General features: G+C 44.6%; 1 protein-coding gene across 4 annotated transcripts in view; it reads right to left on the bottom strand.

Annotated features, from left to right (window-relative positions):
• RNF130 (ring finger protein 130) overlaps positions 1-26,928 on the bottom strand; it is a 164,964-nt gene that overhangs the window by 118,763 nt on the left and 19,273 nt on the right. For 3 of the 4 annotated variants that reach the window (XM_072145615.1, XM_072145614.1, XM_072145616.1), the window contains exon 1: positions 15,218-16,149. The exons of the other annotated variant lie outside the window; for it this stretch is intronic. In XM_072145615.1, the coding sequence (XP_072001716.1) occupies positions 15,218-15,455 (238 nt within the window). In that variant the 5' untranslated portion in view covers positions 15,456-16,149. Of the gene's footprint in view, positions 1-15,217; positions 16,150-26,928 lie in introns of those variants that run through there. 4 annotated transcript variants of the gene reach the window in all.

The following is a 26,928-nucleotide window of genomic DNA, read 5'->3' as shown; positions in this document are numbered from 1 at the left end:
CATACCTTTAACATACAATTTTTTTTCAATTTATAGCCTCCTTAACATATGGCTAACAACTACAGTATATAAATATACATACATACACACTACCACAGGACACTTGTTCCTTATTATATTCCTTCCAATAAACTTTTATCACAAATATCAGGAGTGAGTCACAGGCTGAATAAAAATATCATATATAACGTGTACGTAGAAGCGCTGATGGCTCGGTGCGTTCTCCAGGGAGTTTTTTTCCGATGCCAGCGGAAACTGTACCTAGAGCGAGATGAAATCTTTCTCACAGCCCATATGAAATCATAATGGACACAAGCTATATTGTCTCTATGCCGCAATCTTGCAGACTAAACAAATACAGAACAGCTTCTATATAAGGTCTGGGAGCCGCAAGAGATAGGACCTATGTCACATTAACCCGTACATGAAGAAACCACACCATAAACAAGCCAAGAAGGTCACTTATGTAGTTTTTCCAAAAATAAACTTTTTGCTACTGCTTTAATTTTGCTACTATTTCTAAAGTATTATTAAAAAAAATAATAATAACACAACATGGACTAGTGATCAATTAGTACCTCACGATTATGTAAAAGGTGTATGCATCGGACTCACGGGCTGGAGCCCTCTACATTAAAACTAGGCGTTTGCTGCAAATTGCAACTAATAGAATATTATTTTTTTTAAATATAAGTCAAGTTTTATTTCTGGGTACAAACAAAAGGGCTTTTCCAGCTACATAAAAGTGTAAGCCAAGCGATTGCAAACAGCTAAAAAGAACAAAAAAAAAACCAAACAAACATAAAGCTTCTACTCACTTCCATCCATCTCCCATGCTGACAGAGTGTGATACCCACACTTGTCCCCCTACTTACAGGGAGTGGTGTTCTAAGGGCTAAGTGGTTGGAAACACTCCTTTAAGTTGAATTATGCTCAGTCTGCTATAGAACGTAACTTAAATGAGTGTTTCCAACCACTGTGGAAAAGACAGAAGTGATACGCACCAAGCAGGGGCCAGAAGTTTGTTAATGGTCATTGAATTTTGCCACCACTGCCCAGCTCCCCACAGCATAGACAGGACACTTTGTCCAATGTATGGCCTTCTCGAACCATGGTTCATTGCTTTCTTCGTTGTCCAAATCAGGTCCCTTGTCCAATCCAGAACTTCAGATGGTACTGGGTTTTAAACCATAAGTACATGGAACATTGAAACCGGAGCAGTGCAAGTAAATGGCTTTTGTTTGATCCCCTGACCCCACAGGGTTTTCCAAAAGGGGTCTACACTTGTCAGCCATATGTATCGACACACAACTTTCTTAAAACCTCTAGACAAGTGGTGGCAAACCTGTGACAAGGGTGGAAGGAGCAGCACTAGGGGCACTCCCTGAGCACCCAGGGCACTGCCCCAAAACCGGGGTCCTGAGAGGACTCTAAAAATCTTAATGCAGTCTCAGGCAACTTAAGAAATTTTGCTCTGAAGAAACTCACCCTTGGCTACTAAGGCCTGCAAGGAGAGTGAAAACAGGGTCGATTATCTTTGGAGGTCCTTCTACGGGCCCCACAATTTATTCCTGTGCAGAAAGACCCTGTAGAGAAGCTACAATGATTGTCCAAATTTCCTCCTTTCAACTGTGTTGGTGTCCTCAGGAGGACGATACGATTGAAGGTTGTAAAAGTGGAGCAATAGGTTACTGCTTAAGTTTTGGCACTTTGAGATGAATAAGTGGCTTTTGGTTTAATTTTTGGCACTCAGTCTCTAAAAGGTTTGCCATCACTGCCCTAGAACCAAACAGTTCTCCAGGATCTCAGGTTCATGTGAATTCCAAAAAAAATGCAAAGAGTGGGTTAGACTTTTAGTTTGTTGATGGCGTACACACACCATCATGCCTCTGAAAGATGTGAAATTCCCTACCCACAGTGTATTTCTAAAGTGGACTTCAAAAAATTATATTTTTCTCATAAAAAATGAAAATCACTCAATACCAGCAAAGCACAGAGGCCTGTCACATGACACACTGTCCCAGTTCAGGGTCATATAAGGACTGACGCACATCCCTGGCTTGGCTGGATATCCTAGATAAGATTCCCAGTAATATAGTAGCTGCATAACTCTAAATTTAGAAGCCACGTCCAAATAGATGTGAAGTTCATGGTTGTTTCTAACCATTATGTACAGCGCTGGTGGAATCCAGAGACCCTCACAGAACTGATCATTGATGGATGAAAGACAGGTGCATCACAACTCAATGGCTGCCGGCTACACTAACTGGCTTTACATTGTAAAGAAATTTAGGGACAATTATCCCAGTGGTAAAACACATAAGAGGGCTGCCACAGTAGGACATTTTGAAGGCCATGGCTCTGGGGTAGAATAAACCTTGTCACGTCTATGTGAAGGCGCTTCAATGCGAGGAGCAATTACGGATTAAATTGAAAATTACAGATGAAATATCGCACTATACAGGAAACTCTACCGGCAACGTTATAGGCAATGTAGATAGTAAAAGTGGATTCCCCCAATTTCCTTTCGTTATTTTCCAGGAATTCTGGCAACACTCGGGGGAATGGCAGTGCCAGAAAAAACAAAAGAAAAAAAATAGAGAGAAGATAGAGAGAACCATCTCACAAGTTCTGACAGATCTTCTGTTCTTCAGGCTTTCTGGAGGGCTACGAAACTTGCATTGACCAAAGCATGGTCTACTTCACGTGGTCTCAGGAGGTCAAAGATTAGCCACAGCAGGGTTCATGACCCTAAATAACATATGACCCTAAAATATTTAATTTAACAGATTAAATATTTCACTATGAAGAAAACTCTACTATATAGGCAACGGTTGACGTAAAAGTTGACTCCTCCAGTTTGAATTCGTTTTTTTCCTCTTCCACTTCTGGAAAGGTGCAGGCGCTGAAGAACATCAGCAAAACGTAGTCAGAACACGGGAACCAAGAGCCAGAGCAGGATAAAAATACTTTGTGTTTTTCTGCCACCCCTGTCCCGGACCTCAAGGGTCTCTATTCCCCATCATCTTGTAGATGGGGCTGAACCTGAAATGTACACATTTTAGCCTTGAAATTGTGGTTGTCAATTACATTCATCTAACAAGTCTGATGTACAGACATGGAAACATATGCTAAAAGAAACTACAGGTTATTTCTGAAGGTAATACAAGGTTACACAACCCCACACAGTCCTGATGCATTTTGGTCTTTACAGGACAAGTCTGGACAAGTGACCAAGTCAATTACCCCCTACACTAACTAAACGTACCCTCTGTAGTAACTTCCCTGCACTTGTTTATCAGATCATGTACATTTTCTTCTTCTGGCATCTGACCAGAATATGCAGAGGACACAACACGGAGAGCCTGCCGTAACAGCCAGGAACCGGTTCCTCGTCGAGGATTAGAAAAATGTTTATGTGTCAGACCGAAAATTTAAAGGGAACTTGTCACCGGATTTTACCCAACTAAACCAGCAGCGATCCAAGGTCTGGAATACCATGTCTATTCTAGAATTCCCTCTTTTGTATGAAATCTTGCCTGTATACCTACAAAAGATCTACTCCAAATCTTTTCTTGTGTAGGGTTTTTTATAGAACCCAAAATGGAAAAAAAATCTTCCTGATGAAGAACCGGTTACTTAAAGGACATCTACCACCATATGACTGGTGTTAGAGTGTCCTAAATACGTTGTTTGTTATATAGGGATGGGGGTGCAGTGTTTTACATGTATCTCAGCGCTTTTATTGCCAAAATAATAACTTTGTAAAAAGTGCTGGAGGTGCTAGGATCCGGCCGCTGACATCAGAGGGCCCTTTCCTAGTTCCCCAGCCGGGAGCAGGAGGCGGCTTACAGCTGGGGGCGTGCATAAATTAAAGTCTGTAAAAGCCAAGAAGTGCTTGGACGTAGTCTTTTACAAAGTTATTATTTTGGCAATAAAAACAAATACATGTAAAACACTGTAACCCCAATCCCCTAGACATAACGAGCAGCTTATTTAGGACACTCTACCACCAGTAATCTGGTGGTAAAAGTTTGTAGACTTCCATCCATGGTGAATAAACATAGGAAAAAGTATACAGTATATATAAAAACTAAATTTGGAAGAACATAAATATTACTGCCACTACCCCCCACAACTCCCGATTCCTAATGCAGGGGGCACTGAACCACGTTATAAACTCATGTGGCATTCTGAAAAAGACTAATGCGACTCCCCTCGCATTTCATGGCTGCACGGATCAATTCCCAGAGAACGTGTTGGTTCTCGGTAACGTCTACAAGCTTTTTGCTAGGAGAATATTCTTACCTTCTTCCCTAAGGAATTGAAATTCTCACAGGTCCGTGATTCAGCAGCCAAAGCAATGATATCGCGTTGAGAACTATGGTGTAACATTCATATGCTTCCTCATTTTATACTACGGTTATTGTGTTAAAATTTTGACCACAGAAATCTGTTTTTTTTCTCCCTTGGGGATCAGTTGTTTAGCTCTAAAAATTTAGGTATAAACTGTGTGACATTTCGGACAATAGGTCAATGAATTAATGTTTTTATAAACATTTCCTAAGCGCACAGAAAGTGAGATAGAATGATCCACACAACCTCCGGTATGGCACAACCAGTACAGTAGGCCACCACCAACTCCTGTTTGATATAAGCCTGGATTGGAACAGGATTACATCAGGTTAAGAACCAAGGTAGCAAGAATATAACCAAGACACAGACGTGGGGATTCATGGATCGGGAGAAAAGAACAATGCAGGTTAAATTTTATATTTAGTTCCCTTAAAGAGAACCTGTCACACGTAATTTCGGCACTAAGAGCTGCTTACTAAAGTAAGCAGCTCCTGGTGCTTGAACAAACACTGCAGTGTTAGAAGGATAGCGTTACCGGAAACCTCCGATTACACTGTACCCCGCCGCAGTGTTAGATAGCGTTACCGGAGGTTTGCTGCGGCGTTTGTTTCAGCACTAGGAGCTGCCTACTTTAGTAGGAGCTGGCTACCTAGTGCCGAAATTATGGGTGACAGGTCCTCTTTAAGTGCACACTAGACAAAGCAATACATAGAGAAAAGAGAAGTACGTAGTTGACAGAGTACAAGTAAAAGCATAGTACTACACATATCAGCAACTTGTTAGTTACCTTGTGGTGGACTAATTGCAGAAAAAGGTTCATCCGCACTTGACAATCCTTCCTGCTCTTGATGATAAAAAGTTACCCCAGGCAAATACAATGGACTTAAGGGGTGCCCTGATTATATAAGATGTAGACACACCTGTTCACACCCATAGGAGGCCTCTAGAAAACCACCTACCTTAGATCTGATCCAGGACCTTGCAAGAGTTATAGCTTCTCAATGAGAAGTCATAGGATCAGGGTTGTGGTCTTATCAGATGCGAATAATTGTGGAGACCAGACATGCCACACCAATCATGCTCCCATTGAGTGTTATTTATATCTCAGTTTCCAAGGCTACTATAGCAAGCGGAGACACAGGTACGCGTTCAACTCACGGTCTCGATCCCAATATATATTTGGCCTTGGCCTGAGATGGACCTTAAATCCATAACTTGCATGGATAAGTTATATGGTATTTACAATCCTTTGTCCTTGTATGAAAAGTGGAGGGAAGTCTGTGTGGTCTAAATCTTTGAAGCTATCCCTCCAGGAGAATGAATGACACTCTCCAGCTTGTCTTTCTGAATAAATTAAGCTATTCAAGATAAGGCTGGGGAAATTGAGTGAAGTCTACTAGCACTGTAGAACATGTTGCCCCCTGCAGTGACTACAGCTAGCCATAGGTATTAGCGGTTTTTGGTGAGACCAGTTATCACCTAATGCTATGGTTCACAACCTGCGGCATGTACTATACTGTTTTATGTGGGGTCTCTTATTATTATTAATATATATATTATTATAATTATCTGCTCAGCTGTCTCCTTTATTATATTTATCTGCTCCACGGTTTCTCCTATAATTTGTCTGATATGGCTACTATATTAATCATTGTCTAGTCTGGGGTCTCTTACTATTTATTGTTGATGTGGTTATATTATTAATAAGTTTTTGGGGTCATATTTAGCGCTGGTCAATTGTTATGATTTCTGTGGTGGCATTTGCAATGTGCTCTGCTAGTTACTGCTTCCAGGGTGAAGTTGAGCAGTGTAACAATTCAAACCTCCGACCAAAAAAAAAATTGTTGCGCATCCCTGACCTAGTGTATGTGAAGGCCCCTCTAGAGTACAGAAATTGGGATCGACTAGGATCGAGCTGACAGATTTCAACATCCCTTTCTTCTAGGAGAAGGTTAGTTTCTCCCCAGAGGAAGAGGTGACCAATACAAGCCTTCTACTCTCCACTTAGTTGGACATAGTTAAAGCGGGGCCCACTACGCATCACGGGGGCCGCTGGTGAGGCTGCCCACGCATCACGGGTGCCTCCGGCGATGGCTGCCCACAAATGACAGGCCTGTAGTAGTAGTAGGCCTGAATCACAGAGCTTCTCAGGGTAAATACAATACTAGAAAATATTTGTTTTGTTGTAATAAATCACACGCTCAGCTATGCATTTGAATTGGGAAGATCAGAAGCAAACACGAGTTCTATTTACCCCTTATTCTCCACTTTCTATTCAAAAATTACAGGTTTGTCCGGGCCAACCTTCATGTGTTGCTGGAATATATACACGCAACCCAGTAGTAGAGATGGCATTGATTACACATTATTCTGGAAATCTTCAGCTACAAACTTCCTTATGACTCATTTTTACCCTACATAGATTACGCCGCTTCTAAATTTAGGCCGGACTTTCTGGGTTGATTAACCAACATGCAGAAAACCTCTACCATCAATTCATTAGAATTTGAGGTCAAGCAAATTCATTGAGATTGCACTAATGTCTCCGCCATAGAAGTTTATGACTTACAGAAGCCTGCAGGCTGCCAGCAAATGATGGGGGGGAGGGGGGGGGCATCGACATGGCTGCCCGGCACATGATGAGGGGCCCTCGGCATGACAGCCTGGCGCACGATGGGGGGGGGGGGGCCCTCGGAAAGGCTGCCTGGCGCACGATGGGGGGGGCCCTCGGAAAGGCTGCCTGGCGCACGATGGGGGGGCCCTTGACACTGCTGCCTGGCGGATGATGGGAGGCCCTCGACAAGGCTGCCTGGCGCATGATGGGGGGGGCCCTTGACACTGCTGTCTGGCGGATGATGGGAGGCCCTCGACAAGGCTGCCTGGCGCATGATGGGGGAGCACTCATTTATTACAGGTTATTTAGGACAGTCATACTTTTGTACCAGGAGGATCAACCTTTTCTGGTCTAAGGCTCGTTATGGAGGAGAAGTGATGAAAAAAACTTTTACAGATTCAGTGCCCAAACTACAACTAAAACACACAAGTACCAATATGACAATGAGCAGTAACTTATTGCTCCATTGTCAATCGTATCTGCGTCCAAAGGACACCAATACAGTAGAAAGAAGATTTGGCTTTATGAAGAAATTTGGATTATCTTTGTATCTTCCCTCCGAGGTAGCTGGCCGGACAGGTCAGACTGAACCAATATCTCTGTTATACAACTTTTTGACCTACAGAAGCGTGCAGGCTGGCAATGCATGACAAGGGTGCTCTCGGCATGACTGCCAACGCAAGACTCCCGCAGCTCCGCTAGGCCTGAATCACAGAACTCCTTGGGGGTATACAAATTATTAGCAAATATTTGTTTACGGCCAGAATAAATGACATAAATATAAAAGCGTTTTATTCCCTCACATTACAAGCGATTCCGCAGCAGGATCTCAGTTTCCTGATCCACTTCTAATGGGTAGAAACGCGGTGCCCTGGCACCAGTCGTCTAGACTAAGTCAGCAGATACCGGAGTGACCTTGTACACAGAACTGCAGCACAGAATCTGTCGATCAATGTACATGTGTCCGAGACATTACCGATGAAGGAAAGCGGCAATAAATTGTAGGAAACGTTTTGTATGAGAAAATCTATTATAGTGACCTGTAAATGCAAGGTCCATAAAAAAAATTACAGCAGGATCCATTACCATCACTAAAATCCTCCTGAAATCCCATACCTATATTCCTCTAACTCTCTTCTGCATATATAAAATATCCAATGATGCAAAAAAATTAAGCGCTTTAAAGGAAAACAAAAATCCATCATGATAAACCAGGGACACTTACTCATAGATCCAGGCTCCGTGACTGTGGTAATCTTCTTATAAGAGGTTATCCATGGCCTCCTTCCTTCTAAAAATTCAAGTTTTAAAATTGTACTAATGAGCCACAAGGGCTCCTGGGGGTGTTACTGGAGCCACTTCATACTCCAGAGACAGTATGACAGTCGTATAAGCTGCAGCATGGAGGGCCTCTAGTAACAACACTTCAGACTCATTAGTACAATTCTAGAAGTTAGTTTAAAAATATTACTACAGTCACAGTGCCTGGAGTAAGTGTCCCTGGTTTATCATGATGTATTTTGATGGTAGATTTTCTTTAAAGCTTTTGCTCATGAAAAAAAAGTTCTCAAATTTAATTCCCTAGTGATGTTTACACAATAAAGATCATTTGTAACCCCTTACTTTAAAATTTTGCTCAGATTTATTGCTGTTTTAGCTCCTATCACTCAGTGATGGTCAGTGTAAGATTCCAGGGTGTGGGCAGGGACTCTCTAAGCAGACACTTCATGAACCCTCTACGAGATGCTGTGTGGTGACAATGTGCTTAGATTATCAGGGTACAGGGTTTAGTTACACCTTTATTTAGCTTCTGATCATTGTACTAGTATCTGACACATAGAAAGAGAGAGATGAGACAGATCAGAGATGATGAGATCCATGAGAGGGATATAAAAAACAATGACACTCTTAGCTCTGCTGTCTCACCTAACCAATAAAACACACAGCCAACTCTGCTTGTCTTTATTGTAGCTTGAAGTGCCTGTGTCTGAGCTGGTCTTGTAATGCAGGTGGGAGGGGGGTGAAGGAGGCAGAGTGCACTGCAGTGTGCAGACAAGAGAAGCTATTCATGAGAAGAATCTGACCATAGTCAGAAGCTTTATGGTCGCATCCAGGACTGATAAAGACAGGTTGGAATTATATCTGTGAAATGTTGTAATTCTGTTGATAAGATCGAATTAGAGAATGTTGTTTTGTTATCCTGAGTATATTTAAGAATCTTTTCTTTGTGGGAATACCCCTTTAATGCATCTAAATAAATTAGAAGTTATTATAATTGTAAATGCTAAATCATTTGTGCCTGCAGTTCCCACATATGTTATTGTCTCTCCATGGTTACAGACAGGGGTGAGCTATAGAACGGCGCCCCCTCAACCCTATCCAGTAGTAACATATTGGTTACTTATTTAATATGCAAGTTCTCCATGCAGTGCCTCACACCCATGCTGACTGGTGTTAATAAACCCTATTTTTAAGTATTCAATCCTGTTTTGTAGTAGGTAACTGCACCCCTGATGCTGTCCCCAGGGGGTACTGCCTGAGGCAAGAGGCTCATTTCGCCTCATGGCTAGTGCAATCTACAAACAGCAATTTTATAGTTATACAGGCAGTCCCCGGGTTACATACAAGATAGGGTCTTTAGGTTTGTTCTTAAGTTGAATTTGTATGCAAGTCAGAACTGTATATTTTATCATTGTAATCCCAGTCAGAACTTTTTTGGTCTCTGTGACAATTGGATTTTAAAAATGCTGGGTTGTCATAAGAATCAGGATTAACACTAAAGCTTCATTTCAGATACATGTGATAACTGTTATAGCTGATTATTGTAGCCTGGGGCTAAAGTACAATAAATTACCAATATCCAGAGGTCTGTTTGTAACTAGGGGTCGTATGTAAGTCGAGTGTTCTTAAGTAGGGGACCGCCTGTATTGCCTTTTGTTTAATAACCTGTGAAAACTAGTAGATGTAGTCTGTTGGCATGGACACATATATCTGCATGGGAGATGCATGCACAAAATGCAAGATTTTTTTTTTTTGCCAAGTTTAAATTGAAAATCCCAAAATATATCTCCCCCCCCCCTCCCCCATGAGTATTATTTCATTGTGCAGATTTTACATTCTCGAGTCTTAATAGCTTTACTAGTTCTTTTCCTAAGCTGTGGACTTGAAGTTTAGCGCTCCTTTAATAGAGTATTAAACAGAAGTCGCAATCCCAGAACAATTACTTATATAAGGGCAATTACAACAACACGGCTGTAAGAAGATTTTATGTTACTATACTTAGGGTGGTGCGTTTTAAAGCCACTGGGGAATCGGCAAAATGAATGTACATGGCTGCAGAAAGACTCAATAGCAAAAAAAAATTCTTGCAACTATCATCCGGGAACCACGTTCTTGGAAAACCATTGGGCTCACATTAGGCCCCCTTCACACCGACATCTGCTCCGTTAAATACAGAACGTATGATGGCTCTATTACACGAAATTCTGCCCCGAGACCAGGATTCAGTACAGATCTGAAGTAACGGGGATTCCTAGCATCATATATGACTTTATAGAGTTCAGCTTATAGTGTTCACTTCTAGAAGTATGGCCATCATACTTTTTTTTGAGCTTTTGAGGAGGTTCTAAGGGACTGTGGGCGGAGATAACTTTGAAAAAAGTTAATTGTGCCCGTTTTTGATGACAGGTTCTCTTTAAAGAAAACAAGTCTGTAAGTTTCCGCCCCCCTTAAACCACCAGCATGTCCTCATTTGCGGTGTTCCCCAGATTCCAGGTCATGGCATTGAATGGTCAGACTTATTTGCTTTACTGCACATGCGCCAAAAGTCTTGAGCATGCAGAGCAAAGCAGCATGTCCTTCTCGGGAAGTACTACAATCTCGGGAATGCAGCCACTGGATCAAGTAAGGTAAAATGGTTTGGTACCTCAATGTGCATTAATGCATATTGGAGGTTTAGGGAGGGGTGGAGGAGAGGAAGAATGCATGAGAAGACAAAAGGTACACAGGCTGCAACTGCCCCTCCCCATGGGACTCACAATTTGCTGATGACAGAGAGCCAGGTAATGTGAATTAATCTTTTATAAAGTACTGAAATGATTCAGAATGCTGTAAAAGGCATTTTTAGTTTCGCTTTAAAGGGGTTTTCCAGGCAAAACATCAGCTGACCAATGTTGACCAGATGTTGCCCCCCGCCTCCAATCTCATTTATCGACGATAGCAGGGCAGCACGGTGGCTTAGTGGTTAGCATAACAGCCTTGCAGCGCTGGGGACCTGGGTTCAAGATCCCAGGGTCAACATTTGTAAAGAGTTTGTATGTTCTCTCTATGTTTGCGTTGGTTTCCTCCGGGTCCCCTGGTTTCCTCCCACACTCCAAAAACATACTGTTAGGTTGATTAGATTGTGAGCCCCATTGGGGACAGGAACTGATCTGACAAGCTCTGTGCAGAGCTGCATAATCTGTGTGCGCTATATAAAGGAATTATTATTATTAGGCTATTACATATATTTAGCTTAAGAAAACCCTTTAATTGACAATACTGTATAAGCCATGCCCTTTAAACAGAAATTAGAGACTTTTGTGTTACTTCCCCATAGCATGACACCCTTGACACTTGCATAATATCGTGTCATCATGTTTCTCAAAATAGACGTATATTATCGCTGTTCCATAAAATAAAATGTAGCAATAATACCACTAACAACAACCCGCGCTATGACGGACACAGGGCGACAACTCCTAGTCATCATATTATTGTAGTCACCCGGCTGCTCGCTGTAGAATTGACTAATGCTTAGAGTTTACTAACTGCTTGTGATTTCAACCTGCACCTCTAGTAATCTAAGGAACATTATAATGTACGAGGTTATTGCAGTTACAGCATATGATATATGGCACTTTGTCTGCAAAAAAATTATTTATAGCTACAACCTGCCACCTTTAAAAAAAAATTGCTATGCAGATTTTTAAAATGCCTTTATTAGCATTCTGAATAATGTCAATACTATATAAAACTTTATTTCACATTACATGACTACCTCCCTGCATCGAGTGTTGAGTCCTGGAGTAGGGGGGCAGCTGCAGGAGCCAGTGCGCCCCTGACTATGCCACCTGATCACCCTCCCAGCTCAATTCACATTACAGGAAGAAGGAAGGGGGGGGGGGGAGCTGGATGAGTGTGGAGTAGAAGAAGAATACATGAAGAGACAAACACAGGCACACTGGCTGCAGCTGACCCCCCCTCCCCCTTCGGGACTTGCTGCATGCTGCTGGCAGGGAGCCAGGTAATGTGAAAGAGTTTTATAAAAGTACATAAATCCTATAGCATAGGCTATTGGAACCTGTCACCAGCTCAAAAAAAGGAAATTCTTGGGGACAGGTTCACTTCAATGCACAGAACAAGTATGTTACTGAAGGGTTAGGTTTTGGCTGCGCTCCAATTTGCTATAAATGTATACATGATGTCACCCACTCTCTGCTATAGGATAAAACCTCCCTTTGATAGAGATCAACAAGCTATATCAGCAGAACGGAGACAAAGGACCCCTGGAATATCAGAAGTTCTAGTAAAGTTCTAGAAAGCGTCAACAGGTTTTCAGAATTCCTAATTACTCCAATGACAGATGCGGAGTCATCCCAACATGGAACATGAGCTGATAAGTAGGGCTCCTCGGCTCGGAGTAGGGACACGTCCCAGCTCTATGTTTACTATACATGACAAGTCTGAATGACAAGTTAAAAAATCCTGTAATCCAGGAAACAGACTAACATGCCGAGACAATGGTCTCCTCCATCATCTGAGGGAGTTTTGGTTTTTATATGATGGGTACAGTTTTACAGAAAAGAAAAAAATCCCACCCTTCTAATATGCAATGACGACGTCGGACCAGAAATTACACTGTAGAAGAGCAAAGCGTATGGCAGGGATGGAAAAACACAGATAACAATCCTACATGGACTTTCATGAGAGATTGATATCAGAGGCCATAATCAGATTTCTGACATGGATATAAACACCAGCCCTACTGTCATTTACCTAAACCAAGTCAAATATGGGTCAGAATGTGTGTCAGAGATGAAAGAGCCTACGACGTAAAAGTGGTCAGAGCCAGAAGGTCTTACTGGATCTACACAAATGAACCACAGCTTTGAACAAGTTCCAGCTAAGGTCAGAACTTATTTGTTATGGTCACAATCGGTAGTGACCTTAGTTCTCCGACAATCAAAGGATCAGGCATCAAAATTCAACATGTCCCATCCTTTTGTTCAAAGGATGACCATGGGAATAAAACTTTTTGTTAGTAGTTTCTGTCGATCAAGGGAGTTATTCTCGCCACCATATTAAGGGTCGGGAAGGAATTTTTACCTGCTTTGGGCCAATTCCCAGTTGTGTGGGCTTGTTCTGAAGTCAAAACTGAGATATATATATATTAGGAGTAAAAGTAGTTTTAGGACCCTGTGACAATAGGATTTTCAATTCTGGGTTATCAAGGGAACAAGGATTAACAATATGATTTGTAAAGCGCTACAGAATATGAGGACGCTATATAAATAAAAATTATTCTGATAAAACTTCACTGCAAACACCTTTCTTAATTTATGCTAATCCTTTCAACCTAAGGCCAAAGTTCAGTAAATTACCAGCGTCCCGAGAGCTTGACTAGAGAAGTCCATTTGTGATTAGGGGGTTGTCTTTAAGCCACGTGTTCGCGTTTTCGGACCGTTTTAAAGCATGCGTTTTAGAATGTTTACCATGTGTTTGGCTGCTTTGAACCTGTTTATCTTCACTTCCAGAAGTGTAGGCAGCTGTGAACCAGATTAAATCCAGCCAAACACATGGTAAACATTTAAAAACCCATGTATGCGTTTTTAAACAGACTGAAAGCGCATACTTTAAAACGGTCCAAAAATGCAACATGTGGCTTCACCCTTGGGCTACATTCATACGATGCCGGAGCGGGCATAGAGGATGCGCGCTGGAGAGGAGGAGGGGTGATTGATGCGCACCCCTCTCCATTGAGATGCATGGTGCACATATTCTCCGTTTACTGTGCGTTTGTGTGGCGCTAGTAGCCGATTGCCGTCTATGGGGACATATATGCGGCCTTATATACATCCCCTTGATGGTCATATGAATTAGGCCGCTTTTTCACAGACGTATGCAGTCCACATAGGGACTATATGATGACCACATTCACCAGTCTCACTACATCAGTAAAGATGCTAGGAGTCCCTGCTGAACAGGACGCAGGGACTCCTGCTATCGTAGATGAAAATGATGCCTATTGCCCATCCACAAATTCGGTTGGAGAAACTGTGTGCTTAATGGATTAGCTAGATGGAGCAGAAAACCACTAAACTGAACAGACTGAGTTCAGTTCAGTCATTCGAAGTGCATAGTAGTAAATGGTGATGCTGCTGAGAGTACTGGTCCCCAGGTCCCCAATGGATGCAACATATTGGCTCCGATCTATTATTCTGGTTGTGCCAGTTTTCTGTCCTATTTTGCACTTTAAAGAACTTCTTTGTAGTTTGCACATGTATTTAAAGGTTTTTTTCCACCAAGTTATATAGGGCCCAACTTTCTTTGTGGGAAAACCCCTTTAAGAAAAAGCGTGTCCAACAAGACAAAAAAAACATGTGCACCTAAAGGGGGCGTGTTAGTGCTTAGTCATAGTTGGCGACACATTTATGACAGCGACTCGACAGAATTTTGTCGCACGCTGTACTTTAAAGGTGCACCTTAAAAAAACATTGATGGTGCACACCTGCTGAGCAGTGCAGGGTGCACCAGATTATTAAAGACCCTGTGCAAGTACTAGATTACCTGGCGCACTCCAAATATTCTTGATACAAACAGCACTTTGTACAATGTGCCCAACTTTAGATAAATCTGGGCCACCGTTCGAATTTTATGCGCTTGCTGGCCTTGCGTTTGGGCATCTCTAGACATACGAAAAATACTGTTCCAACAAAGGTTGTTCCCTTTAAGAATCAGTCAAAAGTCGAGGCTAATGGCATTTGTAAGAATCTGCTACTGAAATTTTGGATAATTGTAAAAAAAAAATTGTGATGTGTGAAAGAAATCTGATCACCAGACATATCACATGCGAAGTAGTCCTAAAGGCTTGCAATCAATCCCTTATGGTCCGTCATATAGCACCGACACAGTCCATGGTGCTTATTTTATAATTCTTCTAAAAAACACACAAACGTCACCCAAACTATAATAATCTAAGTGAAATACCTCCTTGGATGTTGACAGGTGTCACGATGATCCCCTTTGCTTCCGTGACTGGGGAGTCCAAGCCATATCGCCCTCCGTCCAGTACGGATTTGCTGCCAGGCTCCAGAGCCGTTACATTCACTATGGCATTGTAATATTCCACATTGGTGGTCTCCGACGCAGCGTGGACCACCGAACAGGGCAAGAGGACTAGCAAAGGCAGACAGTTCAGATACTGCATCGATCGCCTCCGAATCATTTTTCTTGCTTGAATTTTTTTAAAATCTAATTTTACAAAAAAAAAAAGTGCAAAAACTAGCCTTTCTGAATGCAGACTTGGTGTTCTCGCTCCGGTCCGGCGGGTAAGACCCTTACATCATTACAGATCACGAAAAAAAAATGACATTAAAATCCTGGGATTGTGGTAAAGCTCAGTCTTGGCACAGCTCACATGAAGGAGAAGAGGGGGCAGCTTTGCGGAAAACGTAGACGGTTACTTAGAGCATAGCGTGCAGTCATAATCCAATTACTGGGCACAGCACAAAGAGGTGCCCTCTGACATAGCCGCTCGCCAGGGTGCCTGCTGGATCCTCCATCCAGGGAAGGCTGCAGGCAGGGAAGGGTTAAGCCTGGGATCTACAGCCAGGGGCACAGGCAGGGTGCCGGCTCTGTATGGATACACTGGCAGGGGGGCACATGGGTGCCAGGGGCTCTGCAGCTGGCACTGTCTCCAGTCTCCTGCCCCCCCTCCAGGCAGCTGTAAGGAGAACGCGCTGCAGAAGCTTCTCCTCTTCTCTCTATAAAGCGCTGTCTCAGCCTAGAGCGGTAAGTGACCCCGGTACCAGCTGGTAGGTAATGCAGGGCGGGCGGTGACACAGCACACGTAACGCTCCCCCCTAACACTGCTGCTGCCGCCGCCGGCGCAAGCAGTCTGAGGGCAGGGGGTGTGGCCAGACAGCAAGCCAGGGGATAGCCACTCCCCGTCACGTGATCACCGCCGATGTGTCTCTTTTTTTTTTCCTTTCTAGTTATTATTCCGCGCATGCGTAGTGGAGCGCGCACCGTGTACTGTGGCGTTTTTCATGTCATAGTCAATAATGGCTAGGGCACAGAACAGCAGCAGCCATTACATAACACGTCTCATGATTACAAGCTTCTTTAGTTATAGTTGAGCTCAGAGGTGTAGCTTGAAGTTACTGAGAACCCCCCCCCCCCACCCCTCCCCAACTTGTCTCTTGATATTAGGGCTTATTCAGATGAGTGTTTTTTTGTCTGTATGCTCTCCGTGATTTTGCAGATAATTGGGGATAGTTATCATATGCTAATGAATGCATCCCAACTTTCATAGTGGAGAAAATATGACTTTTTTTGCCCTAAGCCACGGCTTTTCATCTCCCCTTCTTATAGTGTGCCCCCAGCTCTCCTTCATATTGCAGCCCCCTCTTATTTTGCCCCCAGCAGCTCCCCCTTTTATTGTGCCCCTCAACAGCTCCCCCTCTTATTGTACCCCCATCAGTTTCCCCTCTTATTATTCCCCCAGCAGCTCCCCCTCCTATTGTACCCTCCAGCAGCTTCCCCTCTTATTATTCCCCCCAAGAGCTCCCCCTCTTATTATTACCCCCAGCAGCTCCCCCTCTTATTATTCCCCCCAGCAGCTCCCCCTCTTATTGTGCCCCCCAGCAGCTCCCCCTCTTATTGTGGCCCCCTGCAGCCGTCCCTTTTATTTTGCCCCCCAACAGCTCACCCTCTTATTGTACCCCACAGTAAAATAATAAACAGCTGATCTCATTTCTTTGTTCCCCCCGTCATACCTCCCACCGGGCCGGATAGCATGACTGAGCCTGAGAATCGGTACTGTCCTGCCTGATCCGGGACAGTTGGGGTGTATGGTTTATAATACTCTAGAACAGTGGTGGCGAACCTATGGCACGGGTGCCAGAGGTGGCACTCAGAGCCCTTTCTGTGGGCACCCAGGCCATCACCAGAGATGACTTCAGGTATCTTCCTGCAGTCCCAGGCAGCCCAGGACTTGCTGTGCACAGAGCTATTTTAAAGTAACAGCGCTACCTGGGACTACTGGAGGAGTGGAAGGGGGGCAGATCTGGATTATCATTGTAGCTCCTGCTCCGGCCCTGACAATTCTTCCTGTTTATGGGATCCTGGAGGGAAGCTACAATGATCATCCAAATTTCTTCTATTTTCTGCTTTATTGGTGTCCTCAGGGGCTGTTATCAATGAAAGCTGTGACAGAGAAGGGAGTATAAATCACAAATTACATTTCTGTGCTGGCACTTTGCGATAAATAAGTGGGTCCTGGTTGTAATTTGGGCCCTCAGTTTCTAAAAGGTTCGCCATCACTGCTCTAGAACATCGCACCACGGCATGTGTTGAAAGCCCCGGGGCACCAGAAATATAAGGTGGCAGGCTACTCTGGCCTAGAATTGCGCTATTACCAGCCACCGTTCAGGTGCAGAGAAGAGCAGCTTACACCTCTCTCTGCTATGAATGCCGGTGCACTCAGACTGAGGGCTCATTCACAGTGACACACGTGATCGGATTTTGGCGCATCGGCCACGGCGGATCTCGGCGTAGAAGCGACGGATGCAGGAACTCGGGCGTACGATCTTAGTGAATCGCGGCAGACCCGAATCCTCGTCGGACAAAGCACCGCGGGATCGCGACTGGACGGGTAAGTAAATCTGCCCAAGTGTGTTCTTGCAGCGTTTTTAATCACCTTTAACCCCTTAAGGACGGAGGGTTTTTCGGCTAATTTCTCGCTCTCCAACTTCAAAAATCCATAACTTTTTCATTTTTACGTGTACAGACCTGTGTGAGGGCTTATTTTGTGCGTAACAAATTTTACTTTCCCGTAATGTTATTTATTTTAACATGCCGTGTACTGCGAAGCTGAAAAAAAATTCCAAATGTGGAAAAATTGAAAAAAAACCGCACGTGCGTCACGTTCTTGTGGGCTCAGTTTTTACGACTTTCACTCTTCGCTCCAAATAACACGCCTACTTTATTCTTTGGTTCGGTGCGATCGCGGTGATACCAAATTTATATAGGTTTTATTGTGTTTTAATACATTTTCAAAAATTAAACGAATGTGTACAAAAAAGAAAAAAAAAATTTTGCCATCTTCTGACGCTAATAACTTTTTCATACTTTGGCGCACGGAAATGTGTGAGGGGTCATTTTTTGCGAAATGAGGCGACGTTTTCATTGCTACCATTTTGAGGTCTGTGCGACATTTTGATCATTTTTTATTTCATTTTTTATGTTATGTAAAAAGGTGTAAAAGTCGCATTTCGGACATTTGGGCGCCATTTCCCGCCTCGGAGGTCACCGCCGGCCGTAACCGTTTTTATATTTTGATAGATTGGGCATTTTGGGACGCGGCGATACCTAATATGTCTGTGATTTTTACTGTTTGTTATGTTTTATATCCGTTCTAGGGAAAGGGGGGTGATTTGAACTTTTAATATTTTATTAATTTTTTTTATTTTTTAAACTTTTTTTTTTCTTTTTTTTTTCACTATTTTTTAGACCATCTAGGGTACATTAACCCTAGATGATCAGATCGCTCCTACCATATACTGCAATACTACAGTATTGCAATATATGGCGTTTTTGCAGGTCTTACATTACAATGAGCCACTGGCTCATTGTAACGAACCTGCATAAACCATGTAGCCTCGTGTCAAGAGAAGACCCGAGGCTACCATGGTAACCGATCGCCGCCCCCCCGATGACGTTCGGGGGCGTGGCGATCGAAAAAAAGATGGCGGCGCCCACGCGCCGCCGTCTTTTAAACGCCGCCCGCGACTTTGCGGGCGGCGTTTAGAGGGTTAATAGCCGCGATCGGTGCAAGCACCGACCGCGGTTATTAGCGGTGGGGGTTTTGTGCAAAATGCAAAAACCCCCACCTCTGTATGAAGAGGACTCAGCCCGTGAGCCCTCTTCATACATCCCTTATACCTCTGCGCCGTAGAGCTACGGCGCAGAGCGTTAAGGGGTTAATTGAATTGTTCTTTTTTTTCTGGACATGTAAGCTACTGTGTTAACATTTTCACAGCTTCTTACACTTTTAGAAATGAAGAAAAACAGATTCAAACCAGCCAAACACTTGGTAAACATCTAACGTCTAAAAACACTCAAAGAATGGACCATGTGACCGGACATACAGTGCAATAAAATGGAAGGATAGTGACCTGTGGTCAGTTTGGGGCTAAAATAGACATTATCTATTTATAGCAGGGGACATTGTACATTTGGTGTACCACTCAAGGGGAGAGGGGCATTATATAGCAGGGGCGCACTAAGGAGCAAGGTTAGGGGTGTGTCTTGACTTATAAATTTGCAACTTTTGTCTACTTTGTTCTTCTCGAAGAAGAAGTTATGGCTGTAGAAGCCATCCAGCTAGCAATATCTATGACATTATAGGGGTAAATACCTTGTTCATTACTTTAAATAACAATAAGGGTGACATTAGTGGTTAGCATTACAGCCTTGCTGCGCTGGGGACCTGGGTTCACGTCCCAGGGTCAACATCTGCAAAGAGTTTGTATGTTCTCTCCGTGTTTGTGTGGGTTTCCCCCGGGTCCTCTGGTTTCTTCCCACACTCCAAAACATACAGGTAGGTTGATTAGATTGTGAGCCCCACTGGGGTCAGAGACCGATTTGGCAGGCTCTGTGCAGCACTGCGTAATGTGTGTGCACTGTATAAAGGAATTATAATTATTATTTTAATTATCTACAATATGAAACAATGAATGAATGTTGACAATGGGGCAGATTTACATACCCCTCCCTGTCACGTTCCCGCAGTGCGTTGTCTGACGAGGATTCGGGTCTACCACGATTCACTAAGCTTGTGCGTCCAATATCCTGCATGTGTCGCTTCTGCGCTGAGATCTGCCAGAGGTCACCTTCTTCTTCCTGGTGCATGTGAGTGCTTGATCTTGCGACACAATTCCGTTTTTAAATTCTGCGGTTTGTCCGAATCCGTCGGGTTGTTTGATGGCACGCCCCCCGATTTCTGTCACATGCACGCCGGCACCGATGCACCTCAATCCGATCGCGTGCACCGGAAATATTTGGGAAACCTGACGGAATCGCGGTCCGTGGACCCTTAGTAAATGAGCCCCAATGTGTTTCATTCTAAAAACCATAATTATTGCAATGGAAAATTAGTCTTGCACATCCCTACTATTCTATGTGGAATGGAACATCAGAACAGCAAGGAAAGGATAAGAAATCCATCCATGAATTCCATCTGCTGTGACCGGAGGATATTTGGGCACAGAGGGAAGTGTTATTTCTTTGTTCTCACTGCTGTCTATTTTAGGAGTGTCCGTTTTTATAAATGTTCTCCAATAAGTGAAGAACAAAGTTTATTATTTACAGTGGTCAGATCAGCTCCCTGTGATGAATAAATGCTCGTCACTTTGATTCTTCGCTATCTTTGATCTCTCAGATACATGATTAGATTGTATAATGCGAAATTCGGAAATGAAGATTGAGATTTCCATAAGAATCCTCTTACCCTCATAATAATACATGGAACTGTGATACACGGAAGCCATGAGAACAATATACCCAGAATATAAAGCGTAAGGGCAAAGTTTGAATAAATATACAGGCGGTCCCCTAGTTAAAGGAAATCTACCACCAGGATGAAGGATTGTAAACCAGGCACACTGATATACTGGTGTGTGCCCCTTCTAGCAGGATTTGCTTTTCTTTTAGCTTTTAATTTCTATTAGGCTTTCAAAATTATGCAAATGGGCCTGGGGCTATAGTCCCTCTGGTTTTTTTGCCTAATTTAGAGCCTTTTTTTGGAGAAAGAAGGGTAAATTGTGCAAAGAGAAGAGGAGATCCTGCCAGAGGGGGCACACACCAGCAGGTAAGTGGGCTTGGTTTACAATCCTTGTTCCTGGTGGGAGATTTCCTTTGAGGACATCCGACTTACAGATAACCCTTAGTTACAGATGAACCTCTCTGCCCCCTGTGACCTCTGGTGAAGCTCTCTGGATGCTTTACTGTATTCCCAGGATGCAGTGATCAGCTTTAAGATGTCCTTAATTAAGTTTTATTGATAATCCTTGGTCCCATTACACCCAAAAAATTTGAAAAACCAATTGTTACTGTGACAAAAAAAAAATCTTGATCTACAAATATACAGTTCCTACTTACATACAAATTCAACTTAACAAACTCAAAGAACCCCTTTTGTATGTAACCTGGGGACTGCCTGTATAGTTATAGCTGGATTTATAAAAAGTAAATGTACCCAGTTGAAATGCCAGCTTTAATGTAAGCATTTATAAAAAATAAAACCACCCATAAAATACACTTTTTGATGAAAAAAAAACACACCCTCTTATACAATTGCTCCAATTGCTCGTGGATGGTCAAATTATTCTCATTGAGAACTGATCAGATACTGGTTTAGGTCATTAGAGGGCCATAAAAGTGGTGACCTGCTACCCATAAAAACGCTTTAAAGGCAACCTACCACCCCGATTCTACCTATAAAGGTAGAAGGGGACATACGTATATATACTTACATTTATGAATTCAAGGCGCCACGGAATGTCTTACTATTGAATGTATTCCGGCTGTTCACCGGTTGCTGTACCAGGTGACAAGTCACATGACCGCAGATACCAGATCAGCGTGGAGTTCCCTTGGTAACAGCTGAAAGGAACCACGGAACACAAAGAAAAACATTGCCTGTGTATTATTTAAGTTTAATTTTTATAACAAACATGATTATTATGTATAATTCTTGCACCTATAATGCCTTGCAATGGAATTTTGTACTAAGTTTTGCAAAGATTGACATGTTTTATTGTTATCACATGTGATTGGTGGAATCTGAAGGGGGAGGAGTGGCCGATGGGTTATTTAACAAACAGGTTGACCACACTCCTCAGTCATGATTAAGAGCAATTGTATGTGCTAGAAACGCGTTGACGATTATACCATGCCACCTGTATTTTATCTGATGGATGCCCTGAAAATCGAATAAAGGCGATTTTAATCTGCACCTAGCTGGATCCGGAAATTTCTTTTTTGTGGGATACGTCCACCATGCATTTTACAGCTGACAGACTCTGAACATCACTGGACTGAGAGAAGCAGACTAATGGCTCACTATTAGAGATGAGCGAACATACTCGTCCGAGCTTGATGCTCGATCGAGCATTAGCGTACTCGTAACTGCTCGTTGCTCGGACGAATACTTCGCCCGCTCGAGAAAATGGCAGCTCCCGCCGTTTTGCTTTTTGGCGGCCAGAAACAGAGCCAATCACAAGCCAGGAGACTCTGCACTCCACCCAGCATGACGTGGTACCCTTACACGTAGATAGCAGTGGTTGGCTGGCCAGATCAGGTGACCCTGGGATAGACTAGCCGCTGCCCGCGCTGCTCGGATCATTCTCTGTCTGGATGCCGCTAGGGAGAGAGCTGCTGCTGGTCAGGGAAAGCGTTAGGGTGTTCTATTAGCTTACTGTTAGGCAGGAGTGATTCTACAAGAACCCAACAGCCCTTCTTAGGGCTACAATAACGTTATACTTTTTTTTTTTATTTGCTTGTGGCTGGGCTTGCTGGCAGCTAGTACCATATTGTGAGGAATTAGCAGGGGGACTTGCTACCGTTGTGTTTAGCTCTTAGTGACACACATATCCACCTCAAACACCAAAGTGGGAAAATTTATTAGGGGTTTGATTTCAATTAGGCACAGTCTGCCATTTCCTTTTTTATTTTACGTTTATTTTTTTAATAACTCAGCGTCATCTCATCTGGCATAGCAGTGTGCTTTCATACTTGGCTAGAAAATAGCCATAGGAGAATCCAAACGGCTTACTTACGCCTACAGTAGCGTTATATATATTTGATTTCTGGTTGATCTGCTGGTGGCTGTACTTGCTGCAGTGCATCTACTAGCAAATTGTGAGCAATTTGGAGTGAGACTTGCAACCGCTGTGTTTTGCGCTTAGTGACGCACATATCCATCGCAAAGACCGAAGTGGGAAAATTTATTAGGGCCCGGGGTTGTATTTTAATTAGGCACAGTCTGCCATTTCCTTTTTTATTTTACGTTTATTTTTTTCATAACTCAGCGTCATCTCATCTGGCATAGCAGTGTGCTTTCATACTTGGCTAGAAAATAGCCATAGCAATAGGATAGCATCGTTTGGTTTTAAAAACTAAAAAACACAAAAAAAAAAAAAAAAAAAAAGTTAAAAAAAAAATTCAAGTTATAACTCTCATTTTCAAAATGTTTAACCCGAGGGTTAGGGGTAGAGGATGAGGGCGGGGACGTGGGCGTCCAACTACTGCAGGGGTCAGAGGCCGTGGTCCTGGGCGGGGTGAGACACCACCTGCTTATGAGGGAGCAGGGGAACGCCGCAGAGCTACACTCCCTAGGTTCATGTCTGAAGTTACTGGGACTCGTGGTAGAGCACTGTTGAGGCCAGAACAGTGCGAACAGGTGATGTCGTGGATTGCCGACAATGCTTCGAGCAATTTGTCCACCAGTCAGTCTTCCACGCAGTCCACCCATGTCACCGAAATCGGCACTCCTCCAGTTTCTGCACCTCAGCCTCCTCCCCCCCAGTCTGCCCCCTCCCAGGAAAATTTGGCATTTGAACCGGCATACTCTGAGGAACTGTTTTCTGGACCCTTCCCACAGTCACAAACCACTTGTCCGGTTGCTGCTGAGCAATTTTCCGATGCCCAGGTTTTCCACCATTCGCAGTCTGTGGGTGATGATGACCTTCTTGACGTAGTGGAAGAAGTGTGTAAAGAGGTGTCCGACGATGAGGAGACACGGTTGTCAGACAATGGGGAAGTTGTTGTCAGGGCAGGAAGTCCGAGGGGGGAGCAGACTGAGGGATCGGAGGATGATGAGGTGACAGACCCAAGCTGGGTTGATAGGCCGGGTGAACACAGTGCTTCTGAGACGGAGGAGAGTCCTCGACCAGAACAGGTTGGAAGAGGCAGTGGTGGGGCCAGACGGAGAGGCAGGGCCAGAGCTGGTGCATCAGCGCCAAATGTGTCAACTAGTGAAGCTCCCGTGGCGAGGGCTCCTGCGGCGAGGGCTAGATTTTCAGAAGTCTGGAGGTTCTTTAAGGAAACACCGGATGACCGACGGACTGTGGTGTGCAACATTTGCCAAACCAGGATCAGCAGGGGTTCCACCACTAATAGCTTAACTACCACCAGTATGCGCAGGCATATGAATGCTAAACACCCCACTCAGTGGCAACAAGCCCGTTCACCTCCGGCCGTGCACACCACTGCTCCTTCCCCTGTGTCAGCTGATAGTCAGCCCCCTGCCCAGGACCCTGCCACAAAAACCCCATCGTCGCCTCCACGATCCTCCACAGCATCCACCAGCGTTCAGCTCTCCATACCCCAGACGCTGGAGCGGAAACGCAAATATAGTGCAACCCACCCGCACGCCCAAGCCCTTAATATCCACATCTCCAGATTGCTCAGCCTGGAGATGCTGCCCTATAGGCTAGTAGAGACCGAGGCCTTTCGCAACCTCATGGCGGTGGCCGCCCCTCGGTATTCGGTCCCCAGCCGCCACTACTTTTCCCGATGTGCCGTCCCAGCCCTGCACCAGCACGTGTCAGACAACATCATCCGTGCCCTGACCAACGCAGTTTCTGACAAGGTCCACCTGACCACGGACACGTGGACGAGTGCTGCCGGGCAGGGCCACTATATATCGCTGACGGCACATTGGGTTAACTTGGTGGAGGCTGGGACCGAGTCTGACCCTGCGGCTGGTCATATACTGCCGACGCCGAGGATTGCGGGGCCTACCTCGGTCCAGGTGTTTCAGGCCTACTATGCCTCCTCCTCCTCCCACCCCTCCTCCACCTCCTCCTCCGAACTACCATCCGTGGGCATGGCGCCATCAGTCGGTAGCTCTAGGCACAGCAGCAGTGCGGTCGCTAAGCGACAGCAGGCGGTGCTCAAACTACTGAGCCTAGGCGATAAAAGGCACACCGCCCAAGAACTATTACAGGGCATCACGGCGCAGACTGATCTGTGGCTGGCACCGCTGAACCTGAAGCCAGGCATGGTTGTGTGTGACAACGGCCGTAACCTGGTGGCGGCTCTGCAACTCGGCAGACTGACACATGTGCCATGCCTGGCCCATGTGTTAAATCTGATAGTTCAGCGTTTCCTCAAGACATACCCCAATCTGTCTGATTTGCTCACGAAGGTGCGCCGCATCTGTGCGCATTTCAGGAAGTCCAGCACAGATGCTGCCACTCTCAGGGCAGCGCAGCGCCGCCTCCAACTGCCCGCTCACCGACTGTTGTGCGACGTGCCCACGAGGTGGAATTCAACACTGACCATGTTATCCAGAGTTTACCAGCAGCGCCGAGCGATTGTAGACTGCCAGATGTCAACTTCCACCAGAACTGGTAGTCAGGTCAGTCAGCTTCCTCAAGTCTACAATGAGGAGTGGACGTGGATGTCTGATATCTGTCAGGTGCTGAGTAACTTTGAGGAGTCAACACAGATGGTCAGTGGCGATGCCGCCATCATCAGCCTCACCATCCCGCTGCTTGGCCTGTTGAAAAAATCTCTGATCAGCATGAAGTCGGAAGCTTTGCGCTCGTCACAAGAGACGGGGGAAGAAGATTCCCTTGTTGATAGCCAAAGCACCCTTAGGTCTGTTTCTCAGCGCATATCGGAGGAGGTGGAGGAGGATGAGGAGGAAGAGGAGGAGAATGTTGGCGAGACACAAGAGGGGACCATTGTTGAGTCCTTCACTGTTCAGCGTGTATGGGCAGAAGAAGAGGAGTTGGAGGAGTTGGAGGAGGAGGAAATGGACAGTCAGGTCAGTGAGGGGAGTGAATTCTTACGCGTTGGTACTCTGGCGCATATGGCAGATTTCATGCTAGGCTGCCTATCCCGTGACCCTCGCGTTCAAAGAATTTATTCCAGCACCGATTACTGGGTGTTCACTCTCCTCGACCCACGGTACAAGCAAAATCTTTCCACTCTCATCCCTGGAGAGGAAAGGAGTGTGAGAATGCATGAATACCAGCAGGCCCTGGTGCACAAGCTGAAACAGTATTTCCCTTCTGACAGCGCTAGCGGCAGAGTGCGTAGTTCTGCGGGACAAGTAGCCAGGGAGAGTAGGCGAGCAGGCAGCTTGTCCAGCACTGGCAAGGGTACGCTTTACAAGGCTTTTGCCAGCTTTATGTCACCCCAGCAAGACACTGTCACCTGTCCCCAGTCTCGGCAGAGTAGGGCTGATCTTTACAGAAAGATGGTGAGGGAGTACGTAGCTGACCATACCATCGTCCTAAATGATCACACAGCTCCCTACAACTACTGGGTTTCAAAGCTGGACATGTGGCACGAACTGGCGCTGTACGCCTTGGAGGTTCTTGCCTGCCCTGCCGCTAGCGTCTTGTCCGAGCGGGTTTTCAGTGCAGCTGGTGGCATCATCACCGATAAGCATACACGCCTGTCGACTGACAGCGCTGACAGGCTGACGCTTATTAAGATGAATAAAGTCTGGATTTCTCATAATTTCCAATCTCCACCAGGTGAAGGAAGCTCAACCTGAATAATTTATCCACTCCTCTTCCTCCTCATTTTCCTCCTTCTCCTCCTCTTTGTACACTAAAGCAGAGGAAACTGGCTATTTTTTGACAGGGCCCACTGGCTCTAGCTATAGTACTTTATGCATT

The sequence above is a fragment of the Engystomops pustulosus genome, chromosome 4, assembly GCF_040894005.1.
Source record: "Engystomops pustulosus chromosome 4, aEngPut4.maternal, whole genome shotgun sequence".
Taxonomy (NCBI): domain Eukaryota; kingdom Metazoa; phylum Chordata; class Amphibia; order Anura; family Leptodactylidae; genus Engystomops; species Engystomops pustulosus.
The sequence above is the reverse complement of the archived record's forward strand: the minus strand, read 5'-3'. Positions and strand labels throughout refer to the sequence as shown.